Consider the following 14,556-nt stretch of genomic DNA (forward strand, 5'->3'; position numbering starts at 1 on the left):
GGGGTCTCACTCTGTCGCCCAGGCTGGAGTGCAGTAGCGACTCACTGCAGCCTCTGCCTCCCTGGTTCAAACGATTCTCCTGCCTCAGCCTCCTGAGTAACTGGGATTACAGGCGCGCATCACCATGCCCAGCTAATTTTTGTATTTTTAGTAGGGACAGGGTTTCATTATGTTGGTCAGGCTGGTCTCGAACTCCTGACCTCGTGATCCACCCGCCTCGGCCTCCCAAAATGCTGGGATTACAGGTGTGAGCCACCGCGCCTGGCCGTTCAGTGATTTTTTCGGGAAAATGTTAAATAATTTGTTCATGCATTAATTTAAAGCATATTTACATGAAAACGAATATAGTTTTAGCATATTCCTGTATATTTCACGGACATTTCTAGCTTATAGCATGTTCCTCTCAATGGAAGTGTTCCCTTTCCTCAGCTTCAGGGTCTCTTCATCACTCAGAGGCAGCGTCCTGCTGGCGCACCAGATGTTCGTTCAGCCATTCTCCTCGTAGAACGCGGAGAGGCCAGGTGTGAAACCAGACCAGTCTATCTACAAAGCTAAGAAATATTCCTAACGGACTTCGCGGAGCGGGAGAGGGAGGTTTTAAATTAATCCTAAGCTTTTCTGATTTTGGGGTTCCAGGCCTGCTATACATACTCTGGCATGTCATAATGGGCACAGCCCTAGTCACTCTGATTGGAAACGATGAACTGAGGTTATCGATTAGGGAGAGGAATAAGGACAGAGAAGCAGAGCAACGGAGACCGGGAAGTTTCCGTCTGCCCTGGATTGCAGCCAACTGCTTAGGCACACACACCTGCTGTCCTCCAGCCTCTGAGTCACCTCCTCGTCTCTCCCTGTCCAACGAGCAGCTGCCAAATGGCAGCCAAATCCAATAGATATAAGCCAGGACCCCACCTGGGTTTGAATTACTTTCTTTGAAATTTGCCACGTCCAGGTTTATTGACCCGGGCAGTCTTTTCAACATTTCCTTATGCTGCTTACGGGTGGGGCCGGGGACCTTCTTGTGCACTGCCAGTCCTCACAACAGAAAACGTTGAATTCAGCTATCTGGAACCTCGTTCCTGGTTCCGAGCCTCAGGGAAAGCCAGAAGAGCAAGAGCCAGCCTAGCTAGTCAGTCCCACATCTGTAACCCCCGTTTAGGGGCCTTGTCACGCTAGCGCCCTTCAGGTACCAAAAACCAGGCTTCTCAAAGGGCTCTGCAACAGGTTTCCAGGAGTTACCAAAGTCGATGATCCCGGCCCTGTGACCCCAGGGTTTGAAAATTCAGGCCTTTAGCCCAATGGAGAGGTCGGCTCAGCGGTCCTCCCAGCATCCTCGGGTGACATTAGGATTCCTGGGAGATTCGAGAGGCCGCCGGGGAGGACATGGGAACCGCGTTCAGGCCTCCCACTGCCAGCCAGGCGAGAGGCGGGACGCGAAGCCGCGGCCTCCTTCCTCTTCCCTCAGGCGGCGGCGGCGGCGGCGGCGGCAGGCCCCGCCCCGCGCGGCGGCCGTCAGCGGAGGGGCGGGGCCTGCCACAGCGTCGCCGGTTGACGCGAATGACGCGGCGCCAGTCAGGCCGCAGCCCCGCCGCTTGGCCGTCGGGCCCGCCTCGGCCGGCTCGGCCCGCCCCCGGCCCTCCCCGCGCGGCCTCCCGTGCGCCCCTGTCAGACTGTGGCGGCCGGTCGCGCGGTGCGCTCTCCCTCCCTGCCCGCAGCCTGGAGAGACGCTTGGCGCGGCACACACCCGCGTTCCTGCCGGCGCCGCGCCTGCCCTCTGCCGCGCTCCGCCCTGCCGCCGACCGCACGCCCGCCGCGGGACATGGCACACGCACCGGCACGCTGCCCCAGCGCCCGGGGCTCCGGGGACGGCGAGATGGGCAAGCCCAGGAACGTGGCGCTCATCACCGGCATCACGGGCCAGGTGAGTGTGGGGGCGGGGGCGCGCCGGCCGGGGCCGCCTGGGCACGCGTGCTCTCCCGACGCGCCGCTCCGCGCGGGCTGCGGTGTCTCCAGGAACAGCCCTCTCGGCGTCCCGGAAGGGGTCTGCTGCCGGGAGGTGGGACGGAAGGTACGGCGCAGTTAGTGTGTTGTGTGTGGGGCGTGCTGGATGCCTCGAGTGCCTCTGGTCTTCCTCTGGGGGCTGTGAGCGTGTGTGCCGCGCGGGATGTCGCCCTCACAGCCCGGCAGGACCGCCCGCTCTCACCTGCCCCTCAGGTGACCGCAGCGTCTCTTCCTCCGAGCCCATTTCGTGCTTCGCAGCTCCCAGTGCCGGGAGGGGAAAAGAACTGGTGATCAGTGAACTTGCGGGTGAGGTCTTCGTGATGTATCTCGGCTCACGGGGCGCTCACCTGCTCATGTTTGGGAAGCAGGAAAAAGGGTGCTTTGCTGGTTTCGTCCCCTGTCACCGGCTTTCCAGATAGAAAAGAGAACATGAAAGAAAGTAATGCTGTGGAGTCACCCACTAGGACATGTTTAGGAAAAAGAACTTAAAAAACTTTCAAAAATCACACCCACTTATGAGATTGAGGTTCACACGTTTGGAGGTGTATCTGAGACACACTGACAAAAGCGAGGCTAGGTTCCATTTCCAGAGGAGTAAGTTCCTGGAGTCAGGTAATCAGGAGGAGGTCTTCGGAATGTCTCAGGCTAAGCATGGCTGGTTTGAGAGTCGTCTCTTAGAGGTGTTGCAATAGGTAGGATCCCACCACTGTGCTTTATCGAAAGCTGTGCTGTTTGAGATTCAGTGGTCGTGAAGTAATCATGCCCACATATTGCTGTAGAAAGACTGTGATATGTGTGCTTCTGGGTATCTCTGGGTGGTGGCCAATATAACACTGAAATAAAGATGAAAATGGCCAATACATATTGTGTCTATTATGTTCCAGTCGCTTGACTAATATTCACTCATTTGGTTCTCATAACAAACTCTTTGAGGAGGTACTTTTATTATCTCTATAGATGTGGAAACGGAGGCATGGGAGTTTGATTTGCCTGAGGTTAAATCGCTGGGAAGTGTCCAGTTGGTATTGAAACCACTCTCAAAGTTCTCTAGTGTTAGAAAAGGCTAAGTGGGCAGGAGGCAACGGTTCATAACTGAAATCTCAGCACTTCGGTAGGCAGAGGCGGGAGGATTACTTGAGGTGAGGCCAGGAGTTTGAGACCAGCCTGGGCAACATATTGAGACCTTGTCTCTACAAAAAAAAAAAAAAAAAAAAAAAAAAAAAAATTAGGCAAGCATGTTAGTGCTCACTTGTAGTGCTAGCTACTGGGAGGCTGAAGCAGGAGGATCACTTGAGTCCAGGAGTTTGAGACTGCAGTGAGCAGTGATGGCACCACCATACTCCAGTCTGGGGCAAGAGAGTGAGATCCTGCCTCAAAAAAAGAAAAAAAAAAATTAGAGAGAAGGAGAAGTTGAAATTGGCCAGATGCACAGTCACAGAATATTACACAATTTCAACTATTGAATACCTGATTTACTGCTGGTTATTCATGCATCTTGCTTTGCTTAAGGTAATCATAATAGACAAGAGTTTGAAAACTAGTAAGAGGTGGATCTGAGTTTGCGGAAGAGGGCAAGGATCTGAGGTTGAGAAATTGAATCCTTGAATTGAGGCAGTAAGAAAGGTCAGGGCCTACATACTGTCCTCCCCCTTCTCTTTGTTTTCTAATGCTGGGACCTTTCTGCAGATGAATCCCTTTTTTTCCGTTTTGTCAGACTGGACCTGAAGCTCAAATGTTTACCAAGTTTATATAATCTCTGGAAAGTAGAGATTTGATTTTAGTATTGTTAGGGAATTAGTTAAGATGTTAATGTGCTGTGTTGGTGTGGCCTATACCAGTTTACTTGACCAGCAGTATGAATCAGTGCAGATTAGAAATGGAACCTAATTTTGATTTTAAGAGCAGTCATTTGGATGGAACTGAGGGGCCAGGAAGGTGTGGAGGTGGACCCCCACTCTAGTTTGTCCTGCAGCCTGTCATGGGAGTCTACCTGAAGCACCACACTCAGCAGACCACTCCCTGACCAGAATTTTTTGGTTCCTCATTTCATTTCCAACTTAAAACACCTGCGTGGCTTTCAGGCTGGTTTGAATCTTTGCCCCAGTGTTTTTTTCTTCCCTACAGCATTTGCCCTCTGCATTGTCACCTCATTTGGTGTTGCACTGGCGTATGTACCCCTAGCATAGTGCTGAATTCTGTAGCTACCACATAAACACTTGCAGAGGGAATGGACTGCTCTTCTATGTTTTTTATTTGTATTCCAGGACAGTGACTCCCAACTTGAGTATCAAGGATCTCTGGAGCACTGTGGTATTAATGCAAGGGGTCTGAAAATCCATACCTTATTGTACGTTTTCTTAATAATACTGGCCGAGAGTTTACTGGGCTATTCACTCTGCTAAGCATTTTGTATATCCCTACCTAAGGGGCAGGTATAATAATTATCCCCATTTTATTCCTGGCCAAGTAAGGTTAAGTATGTTCCCTGAGGCCGTACATCTAATGAGTGTCAGAACTGAGATCTGAACCCAGATCTCAGCAGTTGCTCTAAGTCAGTTTGCTGTATAGACTGTGGTAAGCCTTATGAGACAGAGAGAAATAAATAGTCTTACTCTAAGAAGAGGTTTCAGATTCAGGTGCCGCTGCTCTGGCACTCAGGGCTATCATGGCTTTTGTGCCAAGATGGGCTCTTAAATGGGTTGTCCCAAATTCCCGCTTGAGCATAGTGCGGACAGCCAAGGTGTCCTGTCTGCTGTGTATCTCCAGTATGTATTGTCAGGCTTCTTATTCTAGCCTTCCCCTCCCATCTATTCTTGACACGCTCCTTCCCCAAGTGGGAACCTTACTAAATAGGCTTTAAAGAAGCTCAGGCTCTGGCTTTGCATTGCCGTCTCCAGGCCCTCTGCCAGCCACTCTTAAAAGCTCACCCCCATTGGCTAACGATGCTGTTCTTTACTGCACTCTTGGAGGTGTTCTTGCTGTTCTTTGAATACTGTTGCCTTGTACCTCTTTGGAGTAATTATTTGTGGCTGAATGGCCTCACAATTCTTATTCCTTTTAGCTTGAGCCTCAGTGTTCTCAGCCTAATCCTGACAAATGCAACCATTCCAGGAACTTCTTTTGTATTTACACGTATGCGGTCCCTGTTGATTGTATATATTTACATATCTTTGGTCTTGAGATTATAAACTACTTTAAGATAGAAATCTCATTTTCAGCCTATTGCCTCCCACATGCCTTCGTCTAGTGGGGTTTCAAAAATGTTGACTTACTTTTTCCATTAGCAGAACACATCTTCACTGCATGTCTGCTGTGTCCAAGGCTTGTTACAGATGCTGCTACAGATATAAAGATATGAAAGTTGTCTTCATCCATTTGTGTTGCTATAAAGGAATACCTGAGGCTGGGTAATTTATAAAGAAAAGAGGTTTATTTGGCTCATGGTTCTGAAGGCTGTACAAGAAGCATGGCACCAGCATCTGCTTCTGCTGAAAGATTTAGGCTTCCACTCATGGAGCTGGTGTATGCAGAGATTACATGGTGAGAGAGGAAGCCAGAGGTGGGGTAGGCTGTGGCATGCCAGGCTCTTTTTAGCAACCAGCTCTAGTAGGAACTAGTAGAGTGAGGAGTCACTCATTACTGTGAGGATGGCACCAAGCCTTCATGAGGGATCTGCTTCCATGAAGAAAACACCTCCTATTAGTCCCCACCTCCAACATTGGGGATTAAATTTCAGCGTGAGATTTGGAGGGGTTAGACATCCAAACCATGGCATTCCACCCCTGACCACCCAGATCTCATCCTTCTCACATGCAAAATACAATCATCCTTCTCACGTGCCAAATACAATTCCAATAGTCCCTAAAATTCTTAACTTGTTCCGGCGTCAACTTAAAGGTTCAAAGTCTGAGAATCAAAGCAAGTTCCTTCTAGCTATGAGCCTGGAAAACCAAAAACAAATTATTTTTTTCCAAGATACAATGGTTGTACAGTCATTAGGTAGACATTCTGTGACTGCAGCAGCCAGGATGTTAGAGCAGCATGCAGGACGTTCCAGGACTCCTTGAGGTGTTTCAGGCCAGCTGTGCCCTGGGCCTGTCTCCCCAAACCATGCTGTCCTCCTAGGTCTCTGGGCCTTTGATGGGAGAGGCAGCCTCAAAGATGTCTGAGATGCCTTCAGGGTCTTTTCCCATTGTTCTATTAGCACCTGGCTCCCTTTTATCCATGCTAACGTCTTTAGCAAGTGATTGCTCTCCAGCACCATTGGATTTCTTTCCTGAAAAATGTCACTACCACATGTCCAGGTTGTAGATTTGAAAAATTTTTCTGATCTGTTTCCCTCTTCTCTACCAGTTCTACAAGTAATTACAAGTAATGCACTTTGACTAGCACACGCAGCCGACTGAATGACCACCTTCCTCAACGACATCGTTAGTCTGGTGGTATGATGATGGCGATGGTTAATAATTACGGTAGAGTAAAATAACATGTATTGAGCATTTAGTTTGTGCCAGGTACTGTTCGAAGTGCATTAAATTTTGTTCAGATTATATTTGTGGAAGCAACAGAGAGCTTCTATGAGGTGGTTTTCTTTTTCTTTTTTGAGACGGAGCCTCACTCTGTCGCCCAGGCTGGAGTGCAGTAGCGCGATCTCGGTTCACTGAAAGCTCCTCCTCCCGGGTTCACCCCATTCTCCTGCCTCAGCCTCCTGAGTAGCTGGGACTAAGGCGCCTGCCACCACGCCCGGCTAATTTTTGGTATTTTTTAGTAGAGACGGGGTTTCACCGTGTTAGCCAGGATGCTCTCGATCTCCTGACCTCGTGATCTGCCCGCCTCGGCTTCCCAAAGTGCTGGGATTATATGAGCCACTGCGCCCGGCCTTTTTTTTTTTTTTTTGAGACAGAGTCTTACTCTTGTCCAGGCTGGAGCGCAGTGGCGCAATCTCTGTTTACCGCATCCTCTACCTTCCAGGTTCAAGTGATTCTCGTGCCCTAGCCTCTCGAGTATGTTCAAAAACATAACAGGTGTTTGAATTACTGCTTAGCCCTTACTGAACTGCAGTGGCTTTGGGTAAGTCACTTATCTTTTCTGCCAGGTTGGAAGAGTAATTCTTATCAAATAGGAAGTAAGTCCGCACGTAGTAGTGGCCTTTGCCTCATTACTGGAATGGAGCTTCCCTCTACAGTGTTAACAGAATAATGAAAGATTTCTTGACTTTTAGGAAAAAGTGGGAGGTATTAATGTTTAGCTTTGCTTTGCATGGGGAATCTATTATCTAGAAGCAGAAAGTTCTGTAGTATTTGGAATCAACCACAAGGCTATAAGGTACTGGGAAGCCAACAGATTTAATGTTTAGTGAGTCTTTCAAGACTGTGCAAAGCAGGTCTGGGAGCTGGTCTTATCTGCTCATATAAGAGGATTGTAGGCAGTGACTTCCACTCTAAATCTTCCTTGCTGGGATTTGCAGTCCTGGGATAAAAGGTTTGGCATTATTGAGCTGGGCGCGGTGTCTCATGCCTGTGGTCCCAGCACTTTGGGAGGCCAAGGCAGGCCTCCCAAATCTCCCGATCACAAGGTCAGGAGATCGATACCATCCTGGCTAACATGGTGAAACCCCGTCTCTACTAAAAATACAAAAAATTAGCCAGGCGTGGGGGCAGGTGCCTGTAGTCCCATCTACTTGGGAGGCTGAGGCAGGAGAATGGTGTGAACCCAGGAGGCGGAGCTTGCAGTAAGCTGAGATCCTGCCACTGTACTCCAGCCTGGGCGACAGAGCGAGACTGTCTCAAAAAAAAAAAAAAAAAAAAAAAGTCTGGCATTTTTGGAGGTGAGAGAGATGTCTTGAGTACTGCCCTGCTTAATCAAAGACTGTTACATGTGATTAATTGAAAGAGCTCTGGACTGGGAATCAGTGGTTGGGTTTTGATACCAATTAATTGTATAGCCTTACATTTTTTGAGGTTTTTCTTAACTTGTCAAGTGAAAGGGTTACCTGGTTATTCTCAGGGATCTAAGGTCTGCTCCTAGTCTACAGTAGTGTCTTGTTTGGATTACATGCTGATTTATGATTGTTTATGTGTACTATAGAGAAATTATACAACTATCTTTATATTTAAGCAGCACAGTAATTTAATTGCAGTTTTAGACATAAAACCAACTGGATTTTTTTTTTTTTTTGAGACAGAGTCTTACTCTGTTGCCTAGGCAGGAGTGCAGTGGTGGTACGATCTCACTCGCTGCAATCTCCATGTGCCGGATTCTAGTGATTCTTATGCCTCAGTGTCCCGGGTAGCTGGGATTACAGGTGTGCGCTACCATGCCCAGCTAATTTTTGTATTTTTAGTAGAGTTGGGTTTTCACCATGTTGACTAGGCTGGTCTTGAACTCTTGGCCTCAAGTCATCCACCTACCGCGGCCTCCCAAAATGCTGGGATTGTATGCGTGAACCACCATGCCCGGCCAGGATAATTTTTAAAAAATGAAACCAGTGAACTACTAATTTTATTGAATTTGAAATTAAGTTTGTAAACTAAGAAGAAATTCATATGAGTTGTATGTTGTCAGAATTTGTAAGAATAGAGTGAAAAATCAGAGCTGTCCATCTTTGTAGGACATATCAAATGAATGAAGTGACTTTTTGGTGAGGAATGATTTTTTTTAACTGGTACATCATAATTGTACATATTTGTGGGGTATGTGTGATATTTTGGTACATGCGTGTAATGCATAATGATCAAAGCAGGGAAATTAGGATAGAGGAAGGAGTTTTAAATTCTTGAGTTTTTCTTGGGTAGAAAAATGGAGTTAATTATGCCCACATCACAAATTTGTGTGTGGACTAAAAATGATGATCATGTTATAATAAGGCCTACCACTGTTCTTGGCATATATTGTTTATGAAGTGATAATTCTTATTTAGTATGTATAAGTTCTCACAATGGAAGGAATGAGGGAAGGATGGAGAAGTGCTTGGGAATGCAGTTAGGGGTATGTAGGATGAATGAGAATAGTAAAAGGATGGAAGCAGAAACACCAGCTCCTGTAATAGAAGGATAATGAGATCAAGGATGCAAACACATTTTGGTGACAGTTGGATGGTAATACTATGGCCAGAAATGCAGTCACTGGGCAGGCAAATCAGTTTTCTCGGGGAAGACAGTGAATTATTTTGTTCCTCTGGAGTTCGAAGTGCAGTGGTGCAGTCATAACTCACTGCAGCCCTGAACTCCTGGGCTCAGGTGATCCCCCCACCTCAACCTCCCTGGTAGCTGGGACTGGAGGTTGTGCCACCAAACCTGGCTAATTTTTTACTAATTTTTTTTTTTTTTTTTTGGAGAGACAGGATCTCACCAGCTGACCAGGCTAGTCTTAAACTCCTGGCCCCAAGCGATCATCTGGCCTTGGCCTCCCAAGTGCTGATAATACAGGTGTGAGCCACTGCACCTGGCTTCTTTGTCTTAAAAATGACTTGGGCAATGTGATCAGAGGTGGCTGCTGTGGAGTGGGCAAGTCCTAAAGGTGGCCATGCTGCTGTGCTGTACCTTTAGCCAGTCTTCTTTCCTGTCTCCCAGAACTTTCTGTAGCTCTTATTTACAAGGCAAGAAAACTAACACTTTCCCTTCAGTTTACCAGGCTATTCTTAGTATACTTCAGTTTTCTGCTTTCTTTCTCCTTTATTTATTTGTTGATTGTTTGCAATTCCTAATGCCAAAACCTTGTTAAAGATACTTCCAGGTGGGGCGCGGTGGCTCATGCTTGTAATCCCAACACTTCGGGAGGCCGAGGTGGGCAGATCACCTGAGGCCAGGAGTTCAAGACCACCCTGGCCAATGTGGAGAAACCCCATCTCTACTAAAAATACAAAAATTAGCCGAGCATGGTGGTAGGTGCCTGGAATCACAGGTACTCGGGATGCTGAGGTGGAAGAATCGCTTGAACCTGGGAGGCAGAGCTTGTGTGAGCCGAGACTGTACCACTGTACTCCAGCCTGGGTGACAGAGCTAGACTTTGTCTCAAAAAAAAAAAAAAAAAAGATACTTCCAATTTACAATTTCTCATGCTTTTCTTCCTTTCTTGAGGAATTTTGGGAATCCCGCACTTCCAGAAGTAAGGTGCTCAGTTGCACTAATCATTCCTATATAAGCTTAATACATAGAAAATGAATGAGTAAAACATGTCTGAAAGGTAATCCTATAGGATAGAAAGCTGATTATCAGTAATGTTCTTGGCAGTGGGGCACCAGTGTGCCAAACCTAGTTTTTGGCAAGCCAATAAGCAATTTTCCTGCCAAAATCTTGTGACTTACCATAAGTAGTAACCCAATTGTTTATATAAATTTACTCATTGAAATGACTCAGCTTTCCAGGATATTATTTTGGCATTTACTTATGTAAAACTGAGTTACATAGACTTGAGGTTAGATGATTTTATATGCAGTGATGTTCTTGGCTGAAGGGTATTTACCTCATTTGTTTCAGACTCTTCATAGTGTGCCTTTTAAACAATTTACCACATGTGATTTTAGGGGAATCCTTTCTCAGATCTTCTTGCTAAGTTCTTTTAAACTTAAGAGTGAAAAAATAAAGGTATTTACTAGGGATTTATAGAAAGTATTTCTTTATACTGACTAATTACACTTGGGAAAATGAACCACCAAAGCTTGCTTGTATTATATATATATTATGCTTGAGCACTGGGTTTGATTATAATGTGAAATGAATTGATTGATCATGTTTAACAGAAATATGTTCCTTAATGCTGAGTGAAAAAGCCTTTATTTATTTTTTTTATTTTTTTATTTTTTATTTTTTATTATACTTTAAGTTCTAGGGTACATGTGCATAACGTGCAGGTTTGTTACATATGTATACATGTGCCATGTTGGTGTGCTGCACCCATCAACTCGTCAGCACCCATCAATTTATCATTTATATCAGGTATAACTCCCCAATGCAATCCCTCCCCCCTCCCCCCTCCCCATGATAGGCCCCATTGTGTGATGTTCCCCTTCCCGAGTCCAAGTGAGCTCATTGTTCAGTTCCCACCTATGAGTGAGAACATGCGGTGTTTGGTTTTCTCTTCTTGTGATAGTTTGCTAAGAATGATGGTTTCCAGCTGCATCCATGTCCCTACAAAGGACGCAAACTCATCCTTTTTTATGGCTGCATAGTATTCCATGGTGTATATGTGCCACATTTTCTTAATCCAGTCTGTCACTGATGGACATTTGGGTTGATTCCAAGTCTTTGCTATTGTGAATAGTGCCGCAATAAACATACGTGTGCATGTGTCTTTGTAGTAGCATAATTTATAATCCTTTGGGTATATACCCAGTAGTGGGATGGTTGGGTCATATGGTACATCTAGTTCTAGATCCTTGAGGAATTGCCATACTGTTTTCCATAATGGTTGAACTAGTTTACAATCCCACCAACAGTGTAAAAGTGTTCCTATTTCTCCACATCCTCTCCAACACCTGTTGTTTCCTGATTTTTTAATGATTGCCATTCTAACTGGTGTGAGATGGTATCTCATTGTGGTTTTGATTTGCATTTCTCTGATGGTCAGTGATGATGAGCATTTTTTCATGTGTCTGTTGGCTGTATGAATGTCTTCTTTTGAGAAATGTCTGTTCATATCCTTTCCCCACTTTTGGATGGGGTTGTTTGTTTTTTTCTTGTATATTTGTTTGAGTTCTTTGTAGATTCTGGAAATTAGCCCTTTGTCAGATGAGTAGATGGCAAAAATTTTCTCCCATTCTGTAGGTTGCCTGTTCACTCTGATGGTAGTTTCTTTTGCTGTGCAGAAGCTCTTTAGTTTAATTAGATCCCATTTGTCAATTTTGGCTTTTGCTGCCGTTGCTTTTGGTGTTTTAGACATGAAGTCCTTGCCCATGCCTATGTCCTGAATGGTACTACCTAGATTTTCTTCTAGGGTTTTTATGGTATTAGGTCTAACATTTAAGTCTCTAATCCATCTTGAATTAATCTTCGTATGAGGAGTAAGGAAAGGATCCAGTTTCAGCTTTCTACTTATGGCTAGCCAATTTTCCCAGCACCATTTATTAAATAGGGATTCCTTTCCCCATTTCTTGTTTTTCTCAGGTTTATCAAAGATCAGATGGCTGTAAATGTGTGGTATTATTTCTGAGGGCTCTGTTCTGTTCCATTGGTCTATATCTCTGTTTTGGTACCAGTACCATGCTGTTTTGGTTGCTGTAGCCTTGTAGTATAGTTTGAAGTCAGGTAGCGTGACGCCTCCGGCTTTGTCCTTTTGACTTAGGATTGTCTTGGCAATGCGGGCTCTTTTTTGGTTCCATATGAACTTTAAAGCAGTTTTTTTCCAATTCGGTGAAGAAACTCATTGGTAGCTTGATGGGGATGGCATTGAATCTATAAATAACCTTAGGCAGTATGGCCATTTTCACGATATTGATTCTTCCTATCCATGAGCATGGTATGTTCTTCCATTTGTTTGTGTCCTCTTTGATTTCACTGAGCAGTGGTTTGTAGTTCTCCGTGAAAAAGCCTTTAATTGGCACTTTTAGAAATCTTTTAACATCAAAACATGATTTTTCTATGTTTCTTAGAAGGGTGCTGTATTTCTATAACTTTTCACAAAAGAAGTTAGATTTTTAATGTTACTTTATTCAAACTATATTTTTACATCTGTAAAAATGATGAATTGGAAGTTTACAGGTATGTGCAGACACTAGTAGTATTTTTTGGTGATCAATAATGATAAACATATTTATTGTAGTTTAGAGTGGAATCCTTCAAAATGGAAGCTTTGTTGCAAGAGACCTGCAGGTCAAAATGCAAGTGTGGCATATACGCCTATTGGAGTAAACCCAGTCAAGGAGAAAGACAGTGGAAACCCTGTTTGTCAAGAGTTGTGGGAGGCCTGAGATTTTACTTTACTTGCAGGCTAACAAGTTAGCTTCCTAAAATTCCATGGATGATGGCAGAAGACACAGCACTCCTGGGTCAGCAGGCAGTATGAACTTCATGTTTGTGACAGCTCTGTTTTTATAGTATTTTCTTGCCCCCCAAAGACCATGTGGGCAACACGGTGGCTGGGTGGGTCTAGGTGGATGTTGTCCATGCAGTGGGTATGCACCACGGTTGAGGAAATCTGAGATTGGGAAACCCCAATTTTTTATAAGGGAACTAATAAACCTACCCAGCTTTTGCTTTGAGGGAGACATTATTTTTATTATTCTCCATAGCAAACAAATCTTCCTTCTGCTCCAGAGAGAAACACTATTGCTATCTTAAAATACTATCTACAGATGTCCTGTACAGGAAAGATAGTAGCCGATAAAAGCTGTCAGTACAACCTGCTCATAAGACATGCAGAAACTGGAAAGACCCATAGAGAACTGGCTCCCAACGCTGTTTGTTTGTCTTGTTCCTGAAACTTATCAGATTGACAAGGCAGACCAGTTTTCCTCTTTTTTTTTTCTTCGAGACAGGGTCTTGCCCAGGCTGGAGTGCAGGGGTGCAAACACAGATCACTGGAGCCTCAACCTCGTGCGCTCAAGTGATCTTTTGGCTTCAGCCTCCCGAGAAGCTGGGATAACAGATGGGCACCACTACGCCTAGCTAATTTTTGTGGGTGTGTGTGTTTTTAATTGTGTTGTTAAGGTGGGATCTTGCCGTGCTGCTCAGGCTAGTTTCAAACTCCTAGGCTGAAGCAATTCTACCATCTCAGCCTCTCCAGGTGCTAGTATTACAGGTTTGAGCTGCTGTGCCTGGCCCCAGTTTTCCTCTTATTTCTCCATGCAGTCTATGGGGAGCTCCAGCTTTGCATTTGTTTTCTTTTTGCTTGAAGAACAGAATGATAAGACCTGGATTTGGGTGCTTAGTATGGAATGAATGAATGGGCATTGTCCCTGGGGGAGGCATTTTATATTTCCCTGTGTGTATAGGCACGGGAACTATAGTAGGTTTGGCTTTGCGGAAACTTTTAGTAGGTTTAATCTGATAATTAGTCTCAGTTGGCCTGAAGAACTCTAGCTCAGAAGGACATTTTTCCAGCCCTGAAGAAGAATAGCCTGCTTCCTCATCACCCCTGAGGGGATGATTCTAACTCCATTGGCTGAAACCTTCCCTTCCTTATCTGGCCCCTTTGTGTAGTACACATATCATCACCCTTTTTTTTGAGACGGAGTTTCGCTCTTGTCGCCCAGGCTGGTGTGCAATGGCGCGATCTCGGCTCACAGCAACCTCCGCCTCCTGGGTTCAAGCGATTCTCCTGCCTCAGCCTCCAGAGTAGCTGGGATTACAGGTATGCGCCACCATGCCCGGCTAATTTTGTATTTTTAGTAGAGATGGGGTTTCTCCATGTTGGTCAGGCTGGTCTGGAACTCCAGACCTCAGGTGATCCGTCTGCCTTGGCCTCCCAAGGTGCTGGTATTACAGGTCATCACTTGTTTTTAATTTACTCACTGAGTGACTGTAAACCTCTTGCATTAATTTCAGTGCTTTCTCTTTTTTTGCTTTATAATTGTACCTGATGTAAACTCTCATGCCTTCATTTAGAGATTACTTCTAT

General features: G+C 45.3%; 1 protein-coding gene and 1 long non-coding RNA gene across 4 annotated transcripts in view; one reads left to right on the forward strand and one right to left on the reverse strand.

Moving 5' to 3' along the window:
- Positions 1–1,767, reverse strand: part of LOC116418814 — a 13,039-nt gene extending 11,272 nt beyond the window's left edge. The window contains exon 1 of the long non-coding RNA XR_004228975.1: positions 812–1,767. This is a non-coding gene — a long non-coding RNA (uncharacterized LOC116418814). The remainder of the gene's footprint in view (positions 1–811) is intronic.
- GMDS (GDP-mannose 4,6-dehydratase) overlaps positions 1,541–14,556 on the forward strand; it is a 628,423-nt gene continuing 615,407 nt past the window's right edge. The window contains exon 1 of one of the 3 annotated variants that reach the window (XM_023221057.3): positions 1,541–1,921. In XM_023221057.3, coding sequence (XP_023076825.1) covers positions 1,820–1,921 — 102 coding nt within the window. In that variant the 5' untranslated portion in view covers positions 1,541–1,819. The remainder of the gene's footprint in view (positions 1,922–14,556) is intronic. The other 2 variants (XM_023221059.3, XM_023221058.3) reach the window with 2 other exon arrangements.

The sequence above is a fragment of the Piliocolobus tephrosceles genome, chromosome 5, assembly GCF_002776525.5.
Source record: "Piliocolobus tephrosceles isolate RC106 chromosome 5, ASM277652v3, whole genome shotgun sequence".
In the NCBI taxonomy this organism is placed as follows: domain Eukaryota; kingdom Metazoa; phylum Chordata; class Mammalia; order Primates; family Cercopithecidae; genus Piliocolobus; species Piliocolobus tephrosceles.